Source organism: Lynx rufus, unplaced genomic scaffold, assembly GCF_022079265.1.
Source record: "Lynx rufus isolate CCGP_SWC_20201006 ecotype Redwood Valley unplaced genomic scaffold, mLynRuf1.p SCAF_11, whole genome shotgun sequence".
Classification (NCBI taxonomy): domain Eukaryota; kingdom Metazoa; phylum Chordata; class Mammalia; order Carnivora; family Felidae; genus Lynx; species Lynx rufus.
The window spans coordinates 67,836,929-67,858,609 of record NW_025814825.1 but is presented as its reverse complement, the minus strand read 5'-3'; the positions used below and the strand labels follow the sequence as shown (position 1 = coordinate 67,858,609).

At 47.6% G+C, this 21,681-nt stretch overlaps 1 protein-coding gene across 1 annotated transcript in view; it reads right to left on the bottom strand.

Moving 5' to 3' along the window:
* PPP2R2D (protein phosphatase 2 regulatory subunit Bdelta) overlaps positions 1 to 21,266 on the bottom strand; it is a 50,805-nt gene extending 29,539 nt beyond the window's left edge. The window contains exons 1-2 of the mRNA XM_047073633.1: positions 21,227 to 21,266; positions 21,011 to 21,103 (exon numbers count right to left, since the gene is read on the bottom strand). Of these exons, the coding sequence (XP_046929589.1) occupies positions 21,011 to 21,103; positions 21,227 to 21,233 (100 nt within the window). The 5' untranslated portion in view covers positions 21,234 to 21,266. The remainder of the gene's footprint in view (positions 1 to 21,010; positions 21,104 to 21,226) is intronic.
* Positions 21,267 to 21,681: the final 415 nt, after the last annotated feature.

The following is a 21,681-nucleotide window of genomic DNA, read 5'->3' as shown; positions in this document are numbered from 1 at the left end:
AATTAAAGAAAACCTAAAAACTGTTAAGATTTCATTCATGGATTAGAAGACTGAGCGTGAAGATGGTAGTATTCTTCAGATGGATCTACAGAACCCAGGCAACACCCCTATAAACTCCCAGCAGTCTCCCCCATGCCCCCGCCCCCCGCGGAAACTGACAAGCTAACTCTTAAAATGCATATGGCACTGCAAGGCTCCCAGAAGAGCCAAAACAATTTTTAAAAAGAACAAAGCTGAAGGGCTCACACTTCTTGATCTCAAAACGCACTGCAAAAGTACAATAATTAAGACAGTGCGGTACTGGCGTAAAGGCGGACATACAGACCAAGGGAATAGAATTCAGAGTCTAGAAAGATACCCTCACATCTATGGCCAATTCACTTTTAACACAGGTGCCAAGACAACTCAAGGTGGGAAAAAACCCAGTATTTTCTGTATGGAGACAACTCAATATCCACATGCAAAATTAAGACACTGGACCCATATCTAACACCATATACCAAATTAATGCAAAATGGGCCAAAGACCTAAATATAAGAACTAAATCTATAAAACTCTCAGAACACAGGAGCACATTTTCATGATCTCGATTAGGCAATGGTTTCTTAGAAGATACCAAAAGCACTGCAGACAAAAGAAAAAAAAAAACCCAGATAAATTGGACATCATCTAAATTAAGAATTCTTGTGCATCTAAAGGCACTGACAGTGAAAAGACAATGCACAGAATGAGAGGAAATATTTGCAAATCATGTATCAGGTAAGACTCTAGCCTCTGGAATATATAAATAACCCAACAGATAAAAACCAAAAAACAAAAAACAAAACCAACTAAAAAATGGGCAAAGGGCTTGAACAGGCATTTTTTTCCCAAAGAGAATCGAATACACAAATGTGGAATAAGCACAGGAAAAGATGCTCCATATCACCTGTCGCTAGGGAAACAGAAGCACAATGGGACAGCACTGCACCCATACAGAAGGACGGCTCAGGGAAAAACAAAAACAAGAACTGCTGGGGAGGATGTAGACAAACCGAAACCCTCATAACACTGCTAGTGGGATTGTAACATGATGCAACCACTTCGCAAAACAGTTTGGCATCGCCTCAAAAAGGTCAACGTAAAGTTAGCACACGACCAGCCATCCAACTCTTAGGCATCATGGCTGACAAAACTGGAAACACAGGTCTACGTTAAAACTTTTTCAAGAATATTCATAGCAACATTATTTAAATTCGGCCAAATACTGGAAATAATCCAAACTATTCATGAAATGAACTCAAAAACAAAATGTGGTCCATATTCACCCAATGGAGTATCATTCAGCCAAACAAAGAATGAAATACTGACACCTGCTAGATGGATGAAACTTGAAAACGTTACACTACATGGAAAAAGCCAGACACAAAGCCAGACCTATTATATGATTTCAGTTATATGCAACGTCCAGAATAGGGAAATCCACAGAAACAGAAAGTAGGCTAGTGGTTGCCAGGAGGTAGGGGAGGAAGGGATGAACAGTACTTGCTGATGGGTTTCTTCAGGGGGTAATGAAAATGTTCTAGAATTAGACAGTGGTGACGGCTGCACAAGTCAGTGAACATACTAAAAAATACCCAACTATAGCCTTTGAAAGTATGAGTTTTATGTCAAGTGAATCGTATCTCAGTAAGTCTATTATTATTTCTTAACTTTTTAATGCTTATTTTTGAGGGGGGTAAGGGGCAGAGAGAGAGGAGACACAGAATCCAAAGCAGACTCCAGGCTCTGAGCTGTCAGCACGGAGCCTGATGCAGGGCTCGAACTCACAGACCGTGAGATCATGACCTGAGCTGAAGCTGGACCCTCAACTGACTGAGCCACCCAGGCGCCCCTCATCCCATTTCATTTAAACTGAAGGAGCCTCTGTTTCTTTTTGGCTACTTCTCACAAGCATGTACGTTAGGTGAAGGCAGCAGGAGATCAGGAAATTCAGTGTGTGCACATCATTCCCCAATTAAAAGTCTTGTCAGATCAATTCCGGTAGACTTCAAGACTTAGGAAACCACGTTTCACTTCTGTCGTTAAAGCCCAGCAGAGATTTAACCAAACTCTTCAAGGAGAATCTGACTCATATGGAGTATTCCATGCTACCTCCTCCACCCCATCCTAAAAAATGACAAGTTTTTATCCCAAAGGCTATCTGACAGCATACATTACCCTTTTCTGCAGACATGTTAAGTAACCTGAACAATTTCCAGGGACACTCTCTGCTGTATCGCCTACCTAGTGACTCTGAGTAATTAAGTGCTGGTAATTAAGTTCTGCCACAGCAGAAGTCTGAGCCAAGACCAGTAACAGCACCCTGGCACAATCATCAAAGCACGTACTAGACTGTTTAGAAGAAAATTAAAGCTACGCACTCTCCAACTGAACATCTTGCCCTTACGATGATTCTCACTGCCCTTACGATAAAGATCACAATCCTCGTTCTGTTCTCCCCTTTGCCTTCTATGGTCTGATGACCGAGGCCTTAGTTTCTCAAACTGGTTATAATTCTTGCTGTTTCAAGCCCTCCTCCAGGCTCTCTACTCTGCCAGGACAGCTCCTCCCACCCCCCACCCCCCAACCCTGTCATCTATCTGTCCTCCACACCACAGCCCAAGGTTCCATTGCCCAGGGAAGCACTTTGACAACTTCCTTGCTACGTCTCAGGACCACGTGGGTCGCAGAGCAGTGCTTCTACTCACAGCGCATCTGAAGCATGGGTGCACACCTGCAGAATGGATGCACCAAGAAGCAAAAGGAGGAGCTGAGAGTTCACCTGCTAACCCTGGTGACTCGCTATGCATCAGCCAAACTGCCCTCCTGCTGCACACCCAGACAGGCAACCGCACAACCGGTCCTTGGTATTTCACACTCTCACTGGCAAGAGGACAGTGACGAGCATTTTTGTCGTATATGTAAAAGGGGCCACTCATCTGAGAAATTGGTCCCAAAAGGGGAAGACTCTCTCTCTAAATTTGGGAAATGACCTAATCTAGTCTGTCGTATTAGAAAAACAGGCTGCTATCATTTCTCTCCTTGTATGCCATCTTTTCTCCCCCTGTAAAGTAAGCTCTATGCCCCACGTGGGGCTTGAACTCACAACCCTGAGATCAAGAGTCACATGCTCCACCAACAGAGGCAGCCAGGCACCCTCTTATATGTGATTTTTTATTACTATCTGTTAGGAACACACACAGCCTTGAGACTGTTCCTTATACCAAATAAACAGTTCAGTTAGACTTAAATACATGTGAAAAAACTCACAGGTGTTTCTCAGAGAAATCCCCAAATAGGCAAGATTATCAAATAAGTGAGTTTACCAGGTAACTGATAAAACAAGTCAAAGTTGTTTTTTTTTTTTTTAAGCTTATTTATTTTGAGAGAGAGAGAGAGAGCAAGAGAGCACGTGCATGCGGGGGAAGGGCAGAGAGAATCCCAAGCAGGCTCTGCACCGTCAGCACTGAGCCCGACACAGGGTGACCCCATGAACCCTGAGGTCGTGACCTGAGCCAAAATCAACAGTCGGATGCTTAACTGACTGAGCCACCCAGGAGCCCCACAAGTCAAAGTTTTATCAAACTTTAAATAAGCAAACAATAATTACGCATCCCCAGTTTGTGATTTTAGAAAAAGTGTAAGTTATTTTTGACCAGTAAGTTTGTTCAGTGCATATAAATTCAATTTCTAAGTAGCTTTTCAGGAATGTATTTATTCTTTGAGAATAAACATTTTAAGAGTGCATTCAATGATTAAAACGATAGATTAGAAATGTATGATTTCCTACTTCAAAAAATCCACATTTAATTCTACCATAAAATGGAATAAAATTTGGGGCACCTGGGTGGCTCAGCCGCTTGGTTGAGTGTCTGACTTCGGGCTCAGTCATGGTCTCGCGGTCTGTGAGTTCGAGCCCCCCGTCAGGCTCTGTGCTGACAGCTCAGAGCCTGGAGCCTGCTTTGGATTCTGGGTCTCCCTCTCTTTCGGCCCCTCCCCCACTCATGCTCTGTCTCTCTCTCTGTCAAAAATAAACATTAAAAAAAATTTTTTTAATGGAATAAAATTCTGATATATTCAAGAGAATGAGAAGACCAGCCACGTACCAGTAGAAAATATTGGCAAAAGACACAGCGGATAAAGGACTGCTACCCAAAATACAAGAACTCTTCAAACCGACAGTAAGAAAACCCAATCACAAAATGGGCAAAAACCCTAACACAACATCTTCAGATGGCAAAGAAGCACCGGAAAAGATGCTCCCCATCACCTCCTCAGGGAAATGCAAATGACAACAGGACCCCGCTACATACACACCTACCAGAGGGGCAAAAGTGGAAATCGCGGACGACACCAGATGCTGGTGAGGATGGCGAGTCACAGGAAGTCTCCTTTGCAGCCGTGGGGACGCACAGTGGTGCAGGCGCTTTGCATGAAAGTCTGGTCATTTCTTAGAAAACCCAACATTCTCTTCCCATACGATTCAGCAGTTGTGCTCTGTGGTACTTACCCAAAGGAGGTGAGAACTTACGTCCACACAAAAACCTGCACATAAATGTTTACAGCAACTTTATTCATCATTCTTAACACATGGAAACAACCAAGATGTTCTTTAGTCGTTGAACGGATAAACTGGTCCATGCAGACCATGGAATATTGTTCAGTCCTAAAATGAAATGAACCATCCAGTCCCGAAAGGCATTAAAGAACCTTAAATACATGTGATGAAGTGCAAGGAGCCAGCATGAAAAGGCTGCACACTATGGGATCCTAAGTATACGAGATCCTGGAAAAGGTAAAACCATGGAGACAGTCAAAAGATCAGTGGTTGCCAGGGGTGAGCAGAGATGAGCAGGCAGAACACAGATTTGTTGGGCTGAGAAATGACTGTGTGATACCATAATGATGGACGTGTACCATTATATATTTGCCCAAACCCACGGAACGTGTGACACCAAGACAGAACTGTAACGCAGAGCAGGTTAGTAATGGGACTTGGGGCAATAACGTGTCAGTGTTCTCGTTCTTTCATTGTAACAAATGCACCATCTGGTGGGGGGTGTTGATAATGGGGGAGCGTGTGGGGGACGGGGAGAGCAGGGGGTTATACGGAAAATCTTTGTGGCTTCCCCTTAATGTTACAGTGACCCTAAAACCACTCTAAAAAAAATAAAGACTTAAAAAAAAATTCTGATAAGTGCTACAAGGCAGATAGACCTTAACAAATTAAAAACATTATGCACAGTGAAATAAACCAGATACAGACGAACAAGTGTTGTATAATTCCACTTACATGGGGTCCCTACAACAGGCATATGAATTTTCACAGAAACAGAAAGCAGAGTAGAGATTATTGGGGGCTGGGGGAAGGAGAAAGGGGGGAACTGTTATTTAATATGGACACAGTTTTTCTTTGGGACAATTAAAAAGTTTTGGGTATAGATGGCAGTGATGGTCACACCACATTGTGGACGTAATCGATGCCACGGAACTGTATGCTTACAAACGGTAAAAACGATCAATATTCAACTATGTATAGCTTACCACAATGAAGAAAAAAATCCAGCTCTCTCAAGAATGTCCACTCTCACCACTTTTAGTCAACAGGGTACTTACTGAAGTCCTAGGCACAGCAATCGGACAACATAAAGAAATAGAAGGCATCCAAACTAGTAAGAATGAAGTAAAACTGTCACTATTTGCAGATGACAGGATAACACTATATACAGAAAATCCTAAAGAATCCACCAAAAAACTACAACTGATAAATGGATTCAGTAAAGTCACAGGCTACAAAAGTCAAGGTACAGAATCTGTTGCAGCCCCATACACACTAATAATGAAGCAGCAGAAAGAGAAATTAAGAAAACAATCCCATTTACAATTGCATCAAAAACAATAAGATACCTAGGAATAAATCTAATAAGGTGAAAGACTGTACTCTGAAAACTGTAAAACACTGATGAAAGAAATCAAAGACAGCACAAAGAAATGGAAAGACATTCCATGCTCATGGGTTAGAAAATCAAACATTGATAAAATGTCTACACTACCCAAAGCAATCTACATGTTCAATGCAATTCCTACCAAAATACCAACAGCATTTTTCAGAGCTAGAACAAACAGCCCTAAAATGTGTACCACAGAAGACCCTGAATATAGCCAAAGAGACCTTGAAAGACAAAACTGGAGGGATCACAATCCCAGACTTCAAGTTAAATTACAAAGAGGCAGTAGTCGAAACAGTATGGTACTGGCCTAAAAACAGACACATAGATCAATGGAACAGAACAGAAAACCCAGACACAAACCCACAATTATATGGTCAATTAATCCTCGACAGAGGAGGAATGAATACGCAGTGGGAAAAAGACAGTCTCTTCAACAAATGGTGTTGGGAAAACAGGCAGCTACATGGCAAAGAACGAAAGTGGACCACTTTCTTACACCATACAAAAATAAAGTCAAAATGGATTAAAGGCCTGAATGTGAAAAACTGAAACCATAAAAATCCTAGAAGACAGCACAGGCAGTAATGTCTGTGACATGATCAGTAGTGGTATTTATCTAGATGTGTCTCCTGAGGCAAGGGAAAACAAAGGAAAAAAAAAAAAAACCCTACTGGGATTACATCAAAATAAAAGTTTTTGGGCTCAATCTCATGAACTGTGAGATCGTGGCCTCAGCCAAAATCAAGAGTCTGAGCCACCCAGGAGCCCTGTGCAGAGCCTGCTTGGGATTCCCACTCTCTGCCCTTATCATACGTGTGTGCATGCTATCTCTATCTCTCAAAATAAACTTAAAAAATTACAGACGATATATCTGATAAGGGGTTTGTACCCAAAATAGAGAACTTATACAACTCAACACCCCAAAAAACAAACAATCCAATTAAAAAATGGGGAACATTATAAAAGGGGGGGGCATCTGGGTGGCTCAGTCCATTGAGCATCGTACTCTTGGTTTCAGCCCAGGTCATGATCTCACAATTTGTGGGATTGAGCCCTGCGTGGGGCTCTGTGCTGACAGCATGGAGCTTGCTTGGGATTCTCTTTCTCCCTCTCTCTTTGCCCCTCCCCTGCTTGCTCTCTCTCAAAATAAATAAACTTAAAAAAAAATTTTTTTTTTTAAATAGAAATACCCTACAATCCAGCAATCACATCACTGGATATTTAAACCCAAAATGCAAAAACAAAACAAAATAAAACAAAAAACCCCACACTAATTCAAAGGGATATATGCACCCCTATGTTTATTGCAGCAGCCCAAGCACCCACCAACAGATGAATGGATAATGTGGTGTATGTACACAAGGGAATATTATTCAGCATAAAAAAAAATGAAATCTTGCCATGTGCAACAACCTGCATAGAGCTAGAGAGTATAATGCTAGGTGAAGTCAGTCAGAAAGACAAATATCATATAATCTCACTCAGACAGAGTTTAAGAACCAGAAATAGAGAGAGGCAAACCAAGAAACAGATTCTTAACTATAGAGAACTCAGGATTACCAGAGGGGAGGTGGTGCAGGGAGGGACGGGTCAAACAGGCGATGGGATTAAAGAAACATCAACAGGACAGAACACAGGAATCTAATACAGATTTCAATTAAAAAAAAAAAAAATGCCTAGACCTCAAAAACAAAAAAGCCCAAATCCACATTAGCCCAAATGTTCTGTATTTTTCTGTAGGATCAAATGAAATGAAAAGACTCCCCTCCCCACCCCGACTCAGAGCCAGTTCTCGAGGCGCTGATGTGAACCCTCTCCAGCCGGCCCTCATGGCCAGCAACCCAAAGGTAACTGTGGGTGGATTCCTAAAGCAACAATTTATAGGACTGCTTTTTACCTATGCACACACCTTCCCCCAACGGCACTTTAAAGAGCACACAATCCTACCGAGCTCCACGGTTCCTCAGTGAGCATGAAGTGAACAGGATGGGAAAGGGAATGTTCTCGTTCTCTTGAATTGCCTATTGAAATTGATTACATCCCTGAACTTAACCGGGGCTCTGGCAAAGCAGAGTAAGAACGTTTCTGGTAACTACGACTCCTATCAAGACTATCTGACTTTTCCGATGACTTCAGCAAGGGACAGACCTTTGGCACCATGAAGTCAAAACCAAGAGATGTGACTTCTAAACACTCCCTGAGATCATTAAGGTGTGAGAGGCAGAGAGACAGCAGCAGCAGTTGGGGCAGTTGGGACACATTCATCTGCCTGAAGAGAAGTTGAAGAAGGTGAGCAGGGACAGTCTATACGTCGTGTCGTGGCAGAAGCTGCCGCTGGTGAGGGCAGGAGACTAGGCAGTTAGTTAGGTTCTAACAGGGTACCTGGAGGCCAGCAACGGGAAGGTGGGAGGCCTGTCCTGGAAGGTTCCACAAGAAGCTGGACCAAATCAGACAGGCCCAAGACGGTGGGTGCCATGACCGGACCCCTGACCAAACAAGGAGGAAAAGGCATGGACCTGTTTCCAAGGAACCACAGCCCCCAGTGATGAATATTTCTCCCCCTGGTTAACAACTGTGCATAAAAGTTAGAAGCCCAAGCCCGAAGGCACAGAGCCCCCCGTCTCTCCCTGGAGCTGCTGCCTGTCACGGGGACAGTGCACCCCTTTTCATCATCGACTTTCCCGCTGGTGTCGTCTGCTCAGTCTGTCCTTGAATTCCTTCCTTCCGGGACAAGACCGAGAACCTTTGGCAACTCCTCTGGGACAGGCTGGGCTGGGGTCTCCCTGGTTCACCAGGCAGCAGAGAGGAGGGGTTAGAAATGGAACTGAGCGGGGCGCCTGGGTGGCTCAGTCGGCTGAGCATCTGACTTCGGCTCAGATCACGATCTCGCGGTTCGTGAGTTCGAGCCCTGTGTCGGGTTCTGCGCTGACAGCTCAGAGCCTGGAGCCTGCATCGGATTCTGTGCCTCCCTCTCTCTCACGGCTCCTCCCCCACTCATGCTCAGTCTCCCTCTCTCTCTGTCAAAAATAAATAAACATTAAAAAAAAAATTAAAAAAAAAAAGAAATGGAACTGAAAGTTACAAAAAAGAACTTCAACTTGAACTGTAACTTTTACTTCTTAAAAAAATCTGGAACAAATAAGATCAAGTACTGAAAACATGAGTATTATTAATGTATCATGTTAACAACATACAGCTAGATTATTATCTTGTTTAAAAGCCACTTAGAGTTTATCAAAATGTGAGGTGGCAAACAGTTTAGTCTGAAGAATTAAAATATTTCTCCTGTACGAAAGGTGTGCCAAAAAAATCATGACATCGTGACACTTCTTTAGAACGTGCAGGTACACAGTTACCCCACAGAAACAAAGCCGGATGTAGCCCCTGACAATTTATGAAGTTAGGTATGATTATAAATGCACTGATGCACATAAGGCACTGAAGCCCCCCCTTTCAATGATTATTCGCTGAGTTATCATCTTGCTGTTTTAAATCTAATTAAGGAAACTCCTGCTTTTTAACGGGTATACTTTTATGGCTACGTTTTGTCGTTGGAGATACTGGGAGAAAATGAAAAGCTAGCAACAATGTTTAGGGAGTTTGCAAACAGCCAGAGGCGGCCCCAATCACAAGCAGCAGCAAGGGAAACTCTCCTGTGTTCAGTTCGTAGAAAGCTAGTCTTTTCCTGTTCTACCGTTACAAAACACAAGGCATCCTTCCTTAGTGCGAAACACAACCGTACAGAAGCGTCCAGCATAAAAGCAGACATCCTTCTTCAGTGCCCATCCAAACCCTCACTCTCCGCAGGCACCCACTCTGAACGGTGGGGGTGGCAAGGTCCACACCCAGGTTATTTACAACCACACTCCGTTTTTATAGGGGAGCGCTGTTCTGCCGGTGGCTGTTTTTAATCTCCTGGGTCACAGACCGCTTTCCAACGGGCACAGACCCCTTTGATCCACAATATGGGTGTACCAGAATGCTTTTAATCCCTTCACTACTTTGGGGCATTTCAGTTTTTCCGGATGTTTGACCGCTGTGATGCACAATTCTATAAACACCTGGTCCCGCAGTGCTGGCACGCTCCTGTGGGACTCCCGCAAGTAGAATCATGGGGGTCGCAACCCAGCTTTAAGTTTAACAGATGTACGTGCCACACTGCCCTCCAAAGTATGAGTGTGGGGATAATCTTTCTAGAAATGTAAAGCAAAAGTAAAACCTCATCACTACTTTAATTCTTTTCCTTACTCCTTTTATTTATTTCTTAAATGTTTATTTTGAGAGAGCACAGGGGAGGGGCAGAGAGAAAGAGAATCTCAGGCACCTCCACACCCAGGAAGAGCCGGGCGCTGGGCCTGATCCCGCGAACCGTGAGGTTATGATTGAAGCAGAAATCAAGAGCTGGATGCTTAACGGACTGAGCCACCCGGGCGCCCCTAGTTGTGGTTTTCTGATCAACGAAGGTATAGATGAGATAGACTAAACTCTGTCCCACGCTCTGAGCAAGTCCAAAAACCTTACCGGGATTTCTGTTTTCAAGGTTGTCCCTGCCTCTGGGCTCTGGACTCCAGCTTCTATTCAAGTTCAATTTATGAACCATTCTTCCTGTCCCACTTACCATTCCTCTCCTAAACCGAGACTGACCCACACACGGGTCTGACTTTCCTTAATTTCCAACAGCAGAAAAAATCCCCCTTGTAAAAGACACATGTTCAGCATCCTTAAATGAACTCGAGGTAGAACGTATACGAACTGGGGGGACAGAAGAATTAAAATTCAAGGTTTGGGGCATCTGGGTGGCTTGACTGGTTAAGCACCCAGCTCTAAGTTTCAGCTCAGATCGTCTCTCGGTTCATGGGAATGAGCCCTGTGTCTGGCTCTGCACTGACAGCATGGAGCCTACTTGAGATTCTCTCTCCCCCTCTCTCTGTTCCTCCCCTGCTTGCACTTTCTCTCTCAAAATGGATAAACAAAATTTTAAACATTAAAAAAATCAATGTTTACAATAAATATTTAGAGATTAATAGTCATAGCGTATAAAGAGCTTTTAAAAATTGATTTTCGGGGCGCCTGGGTGGCGCAGTCGGTTAAGCGTCCAACTTCAGCCAGGTCACGATCTCGCGGTCCGTGGTTCGAGCCCCGCATCGGGCTCTGGGCTGATGGCTCGGAGCCTGGAGCCTGTTTCTGATTCTGTGTCTCCCTCTCTCTGCCCCTCCCCCGTTCATGCTCTGTCTCTCTCTGTCCCAAAAATAAATAAACGTTGAAAAAAAAAATTAAAAAAAAAAAATTGATTTTCATGGAGCCTGGGTGGCTCAGTCAGTTGGGCGTCTGACTTCGGCTCAGGTTATGATCTCACAGTCCATGAGTTCGAGCCCCGGGTCGGGCTGTGTGCTGACAGCTCAGAGCCTGGAACCTGCTTCTGATTCTGTGTCTCCCTCCCTCTCTGCCCCTGCCTGGCTCATGCTCTATCTCTCTCAAAAATAAACATTAAAAAAAAAAAACTTAAAAAAAATTGATTTTCAAAGACCTCAGTAGAAACATGGATGAATGATGTGATCTAATGACTCACAGGAGAAACAGAAATCACCAGTAAAAAAAATCTCAACTGCAACCCTAACCCTAAACCCAACCTAAATCTCAACTGCCTGGGTGGCTTTGGCTCAGGTCATCTCACAGTTCGTAAGTTCTAGTCTCGCTATTGTCAGCTCAGAGCCCTCTCTGGATCTTCTGCTCCCCCCCCCCCCACCAACTCATGCTCTCAAAAATAAAACATTTAAAAAAAATCTTAATTGCATAACTGGTAAGGAGATGCAAATTAGATTTGCCATTAAAATAGCTAACATCAGGGACGCCTGGGTGGCTCATTTGGTTCAGTATCCGACTCTTGATTTTGGCTCAGGTCACGATGTCATGGTTATGGGGTTGGGTCGAGCTTCGGGCTCGCACCGGGCACGGAGCCTGCCTGAGCTTCTCTTTCTCTGTCTCCCTCTCTCCCGCTCACATATGCATACGCACTCTCTAAAACACAGTTTTTAAAAAATAGCTGACATTAAAAAGACTGATGTTCTCAGCATGAAAGGAGGAAGGAGAAGTCTGGGGGGAGGTATAAGATGGCATCTTTCGGAGAGTACTTTGGCGGCCTCAAAACGTAAACAAGGAGCCTTCCCCAGTGTGCCCGTTCCTAGGAATCCAGCCATGGAAATGCTCGCCCAGGCAGGTGGGGGCCCAGACAATGTGCTCTCGCATGTTTAGTACTAAACAGCGAACACGGAGACCACCAATGAGACTAGTTCAATAAACAAGAGAATCTGTGTGACGAGATGGTGTGCAGTCATCAGAAGGGACCAAACAGAGCTATACAGCAAGGTGGCATGGTTAAAAATACTGAGTATGGGCTCTGAATCCTGACTCTAGCACCCACTAGCTCTGGGACCTGGGGCAAAGCGAACCAACTTCCCTGAGAGTCAATTTTCTCATTTATAAAACAAAGGCAACAGTAGCACTTAGATCTCAAGGGGCTGCTGCAAGGGTCAAATGAGCTCAAGCACATACACGGCTCAGCACGAGCTGGGTCAGCGTAAGACCTTAAATTGCACACTAGTGACGGCCAAAAAACTGCAAAACAGTATTTATGACAGGATCCGCATTTTGTACAAAACGAAAAACTGCCTATACGTAAACTAAGTTTTAAAGTAGAAAATAACAGATAAAGGCATTGGAAATGGTCTAAACACACACACACTGTTAAAGGTAGTTACCTCTGGGGAGGATTCCTGGACAGCGGTGCAGAGTAGGAGGAAACTTCACTTTTACTCTTTACACATCCGTATCATTTGATTTTCTTTAAAAAACGAATGTTCTGCTTTTGCATTTTGAGCCCAAAACAATAAAATCCAGTGAAGATGAGCAAGGGCAGTTCTCGACACGTGCCCCGCCATTCCTGCTGCTAACACCTTACTTTAAAGCAGCAGTTCTCAAGGCGTGGCCTGTGGATCCCAGGGGTCTCCGAGCACAGAACTGTTTTCGTAACAGCACGCCGACATCTGCGTGGATGAACCAAAGCCACGGTGATTGAAACTGTCGGTGCCTCCATGTGCATCACGGCTGCGGTGCCGCGCTGTACGGACAGAGCCGCTCGGCTCACACACGCACGTGAGAGCCAGCAAGCTAGTCCCGCTAGGTTGGGAACAACCTTGATCAAACTAATTTTACCCAATCCCAACCCTCTGGTAGGAGTCCTTTCGCTATTCTCTGTGGTGAAGTGGGCACTACGCAAAAATCACGTCTGCTGCATCTCCAAGCACAGTGACCGTCTCAAGAAGCACATGCATGGTTGGCTGTGTTGCAGGCCGAACTAGGCACTTATTTGACGGAACGCCGTTATTATCTGAAAGAACAACTCACCAACTATGGTTTTTCAGAAAAGTCTCCTGAAAATGAACAAAGGGAGCCTCTCATTTCACAGAGAACAACCGACAGCATTTGCTGCCAATGTTAATATTCATATTTTCAAGAGGGAATTTGAATTTTGGAAGACATACCTATTACTATTACTGTGACAGCTTCCCACTTCAAGACTTTTCTAAGGAGATCAGTTGTGACATTAACAAATGTGATTTTCTTTGATCTTTTATAATGAAATGTATTGACATTTTGAAGGTCTGAATAACCCAGCGTACCAGTATTTGGTATAACTGGTCCAAACGACCAAGACATGATGTTCCCAAATCACACGCGGAGTGAGAGAGCCATTCAAAGTACAAGGTAGGAGTAAGGGATTTTAATGTAATAGGAAATACAAGTTCAATGATACGGTTTCAGGTTCCAAAGCACCACTGAACTTGAAGAAATCATCACGTGTCCAGTTCTGCCACAGTATTAGAGAATACCCAGAATTACATGGAAAGGCTGTTAAGTCATTCTTTCCTTTTCTAATTACAAGTGTGAGGCCAAATTTTCTTCCTGTATTTCCATAAAACAATTTCAACAGATTGAACACAGAAGCAGAGAATCTGAAAAATCCAGCAGTCCTGTTTTAACCCCTATACTTAGATGCCACTCTTCTCACTAAATCTTGTTTCTTTTAAGAAAGTTGTTTTTCATTAAAAATGTTATGCTCACGTGTAATAGATCATTATCATTTTAAAGTGACATAAGTATTTTAAGTTCTTCTGTTTTAATTCAAATTTGGTAAGTACGGACACATAAACCCACACAAAGAAAAGCTCTCTGATCTCCCTGGGACCAAAGACTGAGGACCACTGATGTTAGCACAGAGGCTGACAAACTACAACCTGAGGTTCACATGAAGTCCAGCCTCCACTGCTTTAACAGAGATGTTGGCCCACCGCCTTACCCCCTTGTTCTGTGGGGTCTGCAGTTACTTTCCAGCTACACAGACAGACAGACTGGGCTCAGTGGTTGCAGCAGGAGCAGACGGGCCTGCAAAGTCCAAAATATTTACTTTTTGGCCCTTTGCAAAAAACAAATTTGCAGACCTCTGATTTAGAGTAAGCCCGCGTTTCCAGCCTTTATTATCGCAGCAACTTCCTACTGGCCTCTGTTCTTACCCCATCACCAACCATTCTCCCAAGGCCAGAGTGACCTTCCTAAAAAAGGTAAAGCTGATGTCACTCTTCAGCTTACAGTCTTAAAGGCTTGTGATCACGATCACTTCAAAATACAATTCCAAGTTCTCAGCACGGTGCTTGAGGCTGCTATCCAGCACTCTTTGGCCCTCCCATTCAGCCCCTGGACAAGCGCTCAGGTTTCCCAGAATGCACCAGGCTCTCTCCAATCTCCTCTCCACCGCCTTCCCGCCCTCCCCCCCCCCCCCCCCCCCCCCGACTTCTTCCCCGTCACTCCCCACCCAAGGAGCACTGGGCACTTCCGGCACGTCCCCATCCCCGTCCCGGCTCTGCTCTCGGGATGGTGTGAGGGCTAGTCTGTCTCAACACAGGGCTTCTCGAGGTAGGAAGTGGGTTTCTCTACTCCAATATCCAGCAGCAGAAGCAGCCCTCCGGGGCACTGGTCAAGTGTCAGATGAAGACAGCCCAAAGCCAGCCCTCCAACACCCTTCCCCTTCTTACATGGGCTCCCTGGGGCAATATGGAGCAACTTACTCTCCTTTGCAGAGTGTCTCGTAAGAGAACGTTTCCACAGTTATTAGTTACTGTGTGCTTGTTTGCCAGAGCTTTCCCCGCATTTATGTGGAATCTTCCTAACAAATTGTAATGCCCACAGGGTATACTACCTCTGTTTTACAGATGAAAAGCCAGAAAGAAGGTAAGTAACCAGTCAAGTTAACACAAAGCTAGTAGGAGGGCTGAAAAGGGATTTGTACCAATGCCTTTCCATACCGAGTCACAAGTTGGAGAGGCAAGCCCAACACATGATAAAACCGGAGAACAAGAGGACACTGCTAAATGCCAAACACCACTATATGCTAAGTAAGAAGAAAGGTCACATCCTAAGACAGAATACCAGGTGTCAGGGTGGCTGAGCAGGTGGGCACCTGGACGGCTCAGTCACTTAAGCGTCTCTGACTCTTGATTTCAGCTCAGGTCATGTTCTCGCAGTTTGTGAGTTCGAGCCCCATGTTGGGGTCTGCACTGACAGTGCAGAGCCAGCTTGGGATTCTCTCTCTCCCTCTCTCTCTGCCCCTCCCCTGCTCATGCTCGTTCTCTCTCACTAAATAAAAAATAAATTCTACAAAAAAAAAAGTGGTTGAGCTGTGATTCATAAAGAAAGTGGAATGTGGTAAGGATTGGTAGGGTGTGAAGGTAGACAGGAAACAGAAAGCATATCCTAAGTTGGGCAAGAAACCTCAGCAAGGGACACAGAATATAAACAAGAAATATGCCTGGGTGGCTCAGTCGGTTAAGCATCTGACTTCGTCTCAGATCATGATCTTGCGGTTCGTGACTTCGAGCCCCACGTCAGGCTCTCTGCTGTCAGCACAGAGCCTGCTTCAGATCCTATATCCCCCTCTCTCTGCCCCTCCCCTGCCTGTGCTCTCTCTCTCAAAATAAATAAATAAACTTAAAAAAAAATACGATCAAGAAAGGAGGACTGAATAATAATGGAAAAACCCAGGTTAGACCCAACCGAAGGGATCCAGGGTGAATGAACAGATGGGGGAGAGGTCAGGAAAAAACAAGAAACTGCTATTATTTTATGTCTAAATTTAGCTACAACCAACCCAAAGACCTTAAAATAAATGAGAGTTAATTAACAGTCGTACTTAACATTCAAGGAACACTTTACAGGTAACAAAAGCACTGCACACCGTTTGACTTTGACAAAAACCTTCTCCTGTAATTTCTAGATAAGGAAGCTGAGGTTCAGAAAGTGCCTTCACACCCGACAAATGGCAGACGTGAGCTAAACCCAGAACTCATCAAAACAAGACTTTTAAAATCAAGGAATAAAAAAATCGAGGCGTATGATTTCATATCCCTGTAAATCTTATATACTTACATCTAATTATAACTAAGATCAGTCCAGCTTCCTGAACATGCGGCCTGATTTAAGAAGCATTACAACGTAGCTGTACTCATAAACATATTAAATGCCTTAATTTTAAGAAAACCACACATATCTGATTTCCTAATAGCAGAATCTCCCCATGAAGCTCTCTACTAAATTAAACAGCAAGAATGCTACTAGATCGTTTTCTTGTTTGATGGCTTTCCCCCAGAAGATGCTTTCCTAAAGGCCTTTCTCAATGACATAGATATACTTAATGCTCATTTCCTGCACATAGGAAAAACAAAACCCACAATACTCTAAAAATAATGAATATAACCGAAACGTTGTGCATTCACAAATACTGGATTTCACTGATTCCAGGGAGCAGTTTACCACAAGTTAACATCTTTGAAATCAGATGTATCTTATATTCAACAAAACACACTAACATCTTATACTGATGTCCTAGTGCCCTTAATTTTTGTTTCCCTTCCCCAACTTAAAGGTTTCTTTCTCTCTCACAATATATCTACATAAACACCTTTAGAAAGGCCCTACCACACCACCCAAATACCCACAAGATTTATGTAACTACCTAGACTTGAGTTAAAGATAAACCTTTTAGTATTTTTTAATATTATTTTTTCAGAAAAAGATTAACATCCAACTCAAGACCACAGACCAGATCATGGATTAAAACAAAATCATCAAGTAAAAAGGCAAGACACGTGAGGGGCACTGGGTGGCTCAGTGAGTTAAGCGCCCGACTTCGGCTCAGGTCATGATCTCGCGGTCCGTGAGTTCGAGCCCCGCGTCGGGCTCTGTGCTGACGGCTCGGAGCCTGGAGCCTGCTTCGGGTTCTGTGTCTCCTCCTCTCTCTGCCCCTCCCCTGCTCACGCTCTGTCTCTCAAAAAATAAATGTTAAGAAAACCTGTAAAGTCACCCATGATGAAAAAAGCTACACATAACACCAGATAACAGTTCATCACAAAGCCCCCCTCCAGCCCTCCCCCCCGTCTGTCTAGAAAAGCAACAGGCAAAGGCAGCAAGACCCAAACCTTCCCTGCAAGAAGGCAGCTCCAATCCCGTCGAGGTGACCTGGCAGGCAAAATGACCACATCGTGGGCTGGGTGCGCAGGTGCTTCAGTCACTGACCAGCGTACCATCTCTGTGACATCTATTCTTTAATGGCCGTTTTTTAACCCAGGTTACTGAGCTTCCGACATTTTGACAGGCGCTTCCTTTAAAGGCATCTCGTTTTCATTTGCTTTCAGAAGCAATTCCCTACAATTCCTGCCAGAGAGCTCTCCCCCGAGCTCTAGGAGGAGCATTACCGAGGCTGGCAGCCACACCCCACGCGAGGACTGCATCGGCACCGCCACTAATGGTCACCGAAGCAGCCCAGCGTGCGCGGGCTCTGGAGCCAGTCGGCCTGGCTTCAAACCCTGGCTGCGGTCACGGTGGCTGCTGACCGAGGTCGGTGCCCCCCTCCTCCCCGTGCCTTGGCTTCTGCATCCGAAACCGGGAAGAACAAGGGCGGTGTGGAGACTGGACTCGCGGACCCAGGGAGCTCGGCGCAGTCTCAGGAACGTGCGTGACCGGCGTTCGATGTCTGGTAGCTGTCGTCACCGCAGACCGGGTCCTCCACGAGGGGCGTGTGTGGGGCCAGCCGGCCTTCGAGCTTGAGGAGACGGGCCGGCCAACGACCGTGATGTCGCGTGACATCTGCCAAAGGCATCCGTCCAGTGAGGTCGTGCAAGAGGGGCTGTAGGGCCCAGGGACTGGGCCATGGTGACCAAACACCACACGCGGAAACGTGACAAATACGCAACAGCTTCCGCACAGCAGCCACTGCCTAGAGCATCGAGCTTTGCAGGCGCAAGCTAACGATCTCTCTTCTCCCTTCCTCTGGCAACTCCCCCTGGGTTTTACTTCTTTGGCTCCCGCTCATCTGGGCCTAAAGTTCTCGAATTCCACCGCAGGGGGTGACGGCTTCCCTGCAAGACGTCAGCTTGCTGCAGGGGAAGGAGCAGTGACTGTCACTCCCGCATCCTGTCACCAGCAGGAGAACTGCCAATTTCCTTTCGAGCCCAGCTCTGCTCCTGCTCCCGGGAGCTGAGAAATCCCGGAAGGCGCCGCGCTGACCGGCCGGCGCGTGAGCAGAACCCCATGCTTTGAAAAGAAAAAGCCGCTGCATTTTACACAGTACGATACTTTCTTCAGGGGTGGTGACTCGAGTCCCGCACACGACTAGTTTGAAAAACCAAGACGGGCGCCCGGCTGGCTTACTCGGCGCAGCAGGCTACTCCTGATCTCGCCGCGGTTTGGAGTTCAAGCCCCTCAGCGGGTGTGAAGACTACCTAAAGATAATCTTTAAAAAAAGCCTGGGTGGCTCAGTCGGTTAAAGCGTCCGACTTCAGCCAGGTCACGATCTCGCGGTCCGGGAGTTTGAGCCCCACGTCGGGCTCTGGGCTGGTGGCTCAGAGCCTGGAGCCTGTTTCCGATTCTGTGTCTCCCTCTCTCTCTGCCCCTGCCCCGTTCATGCTCTGTCTCTCTCTGTCTCAAAAATAAATAAAACGTTAAAAAAAAAGAAAAAAGTGAAACGGAAGACGAAAGCCTCTCTCCCCCGTACTCACTCGAGTGTTTAGCCCCGAACCTTCTCACGCAACTGAGGCGAGGCCCCGGCCTCCATCCACCTCAACCAAAGACGCACAAGTGCAGGGTCACGGAGGCGCTTCCAGGTAGAGCCCGGACCAGGACAAACGGCGCGAGCCACAAATCTCAACGCATAAAGGTTACCGCCCTGGAGTTCTCGAACCCAAGCCTCCGCGCACGACGGCCTCCTGCAAATTACCCATCCTCAGTGACCTCCTCTCGGCACCTTCTTCGTGCTGGTTGAGTCCGGACACGACAAGCTCGGTTCTTCGCGCTGCACAACCACTAGCTGGAAGCGATGCCATTTCCTACACCAACGGACTGTGTGCAAGGAATACAATTCGACAGACACCGTCCCCACTCTGCGACAGAAAGGAGACTTCTAAGAGTGTTCGCGCTGACCGATTACCCGGCCAAAGCTTGTGTGGGTCACAGGAAAAAGCTCCCAACACCTACGCGGACTGAAAAATTCCCGAGTGATTACCACAAAGAAATCTCACCAGAAAAAGATAACTTGCCACGCAAAACTTCCAGGTACGTTCAAATTTTAATGTAGGGATTTAAAACTGCAAAAAAGTCCCGATTCCGTTCAACCAGCAAAATTATCTCTGCGAAGTTTTTTTAAGGGCACCATTCTCAAAGTGTAACGTCACACTTAAAAGACACCATTTCACTCAGAATTTGACAAACTCATTCCGTTTGTCAGAACTTTTTCAGAAAAGGAAAATCAGAAATTAAAACAGGCATTAGGCTCCCCCCTCCCAAAACAAACAAGTTTTGCTTTGCTCCTGCTAAAAATTTTAAGTTTAACTGTCACCCACTTGGCCCAAGTAAAATAAAAATATATCTTAAATGAATATAAAAGGCACAACCGGTGAGTTATTTAAGTTCCATAAAACCACCAACTTTCCATCCTCAAATCGTACGCATCTTCACCAATTTCTTCGAGTGCAGTTTTGCCTAACAGTCTGGACTCTGTCAGTCTCGTGGCCACACATCTCCCGGTGTCACACCACCAGGGAGGGGAGAAGGAGCAGAGGGTCGTGGGAGGGGCCCATGATCGGGACAGGTGAGCACACGCGCGAGCACACACGCGACCGGGGGCTTGGGGCAAGGGGGGTGTATTTCAGGCAAAGACAAGGCCTTGCCGCCAGACGAAAGGTTCACGACGTCCCCTAAAACGAAGCCTGTAAACCTGGGATGTCCAGTTTCCGAGTCCCCACACATCACGTCCGGGAAAGAACGGCCGTCCCTACTGGAAGAGCCCGGGCGGCGTGGTGGGGGGCGGGGCGGGAGCCGTGCAGCGCTCGCGGCCCGCCGCCCGCCACCCGAGCGCTGTGCCCCCCGGCTCATCTCAGGCTTCGATGCAGGAAACAACCACGCAGAACGCAGGGGGCTTTAGGACACCGCCGGAGCAAAGGAACCGGCGACGAGCCCACGACGCTAGAACCTTACAGAACGACCGTAAGGATCAGGCAGCCCAGCCGACCGGTTTCCAAGACGAAGAAAACGAGGCACCACGGCTCGCCCAGGTAGTGCCCGCGCAGGTGGCTCCCGAGCGGCGGCCTCCCGACCCTCCCAGCGCCGCGTCCCAGCCGCTGCCGCGACCCCCGCGGGCCCCCGACGCCGCGCCCCGCGTGCCCGGCTCCCGCAGGCACCTCCGCAGCCCCCGGCGCCGGGAGGCACCCACACGCCACGCCGGAGACCCGAGTCCTCGCGAGGCTCTGTGACCTTGGCTTCCTTACATAACCCCTCGGGGCCGCCTCCCTGTCCGAGGGCCGGACCTCCGCGCTCCGAGCGGTGCCCTCGGCGCCCCCGGCCCGGCGCGCCCGCCAGAACGGGGTCCCCGGGGCGGGGGACGCGGCTGCCCCCAAGGAGCCGCGCCCGCCCCCGCGCCAGGTGCGCGGCCTTACCTTCCGCCACGTCCTCGTCGATGGCCCCCTTGACCTGCGAGAAGCACCACTGCAAGTCATTGCCGCCCGCGGGGCAGCCGCCGCCTCCGGCTCCTGCGGACACACCGGGCGCGTCAGGGGCCCGCTCCCGCCCCGCGCCCCCGCCCCGCGCCCCCGCCCAGGACCCCCGCCCGGAGCCCCGCGCCCGCCCCGCCTCGCCCCGCGCGCGCCCCTCACCTGCCATGGCCGGCCTGCCGGCGGGCGGGCGGGCGGGCGCCGAGGCGGCGGCGCACGAAGGAGGCGGCCGCCGCGCCGCTGCCTCCCGAGCACCTCAGCCCGGCCGCCGCCGCCGCCGCCGCCGCCGCGGCCGCCGGGGAGGGATTTTTTTTTTTTCCCTTTTCAAAATGGCGCCCAATGCCCGTCGCCCCGCTGGATGACGTCATCCTTCACCGCCTCCACCGCGGGCCCGGGTGGGGGCGGGGCCGCCGGGAGGCTCCCCCGCCGGGGAGGGGCGGGACGGGGCGGGGCGTGCGGCCGCGAGGGCTGCCGGGGGCTGTGGGGCGCGCCTACTGCGCTTGCGCGAGCCGCCTCGGGTCCCACCACGCCCCCCGGCCGGGGCTGGGCCCCGCCCTGAATCGGAGCGGGGCGCTCCAGGGCGGTAGGGCGGTGGGGCGGGGGCGGGGGCCGGGGCC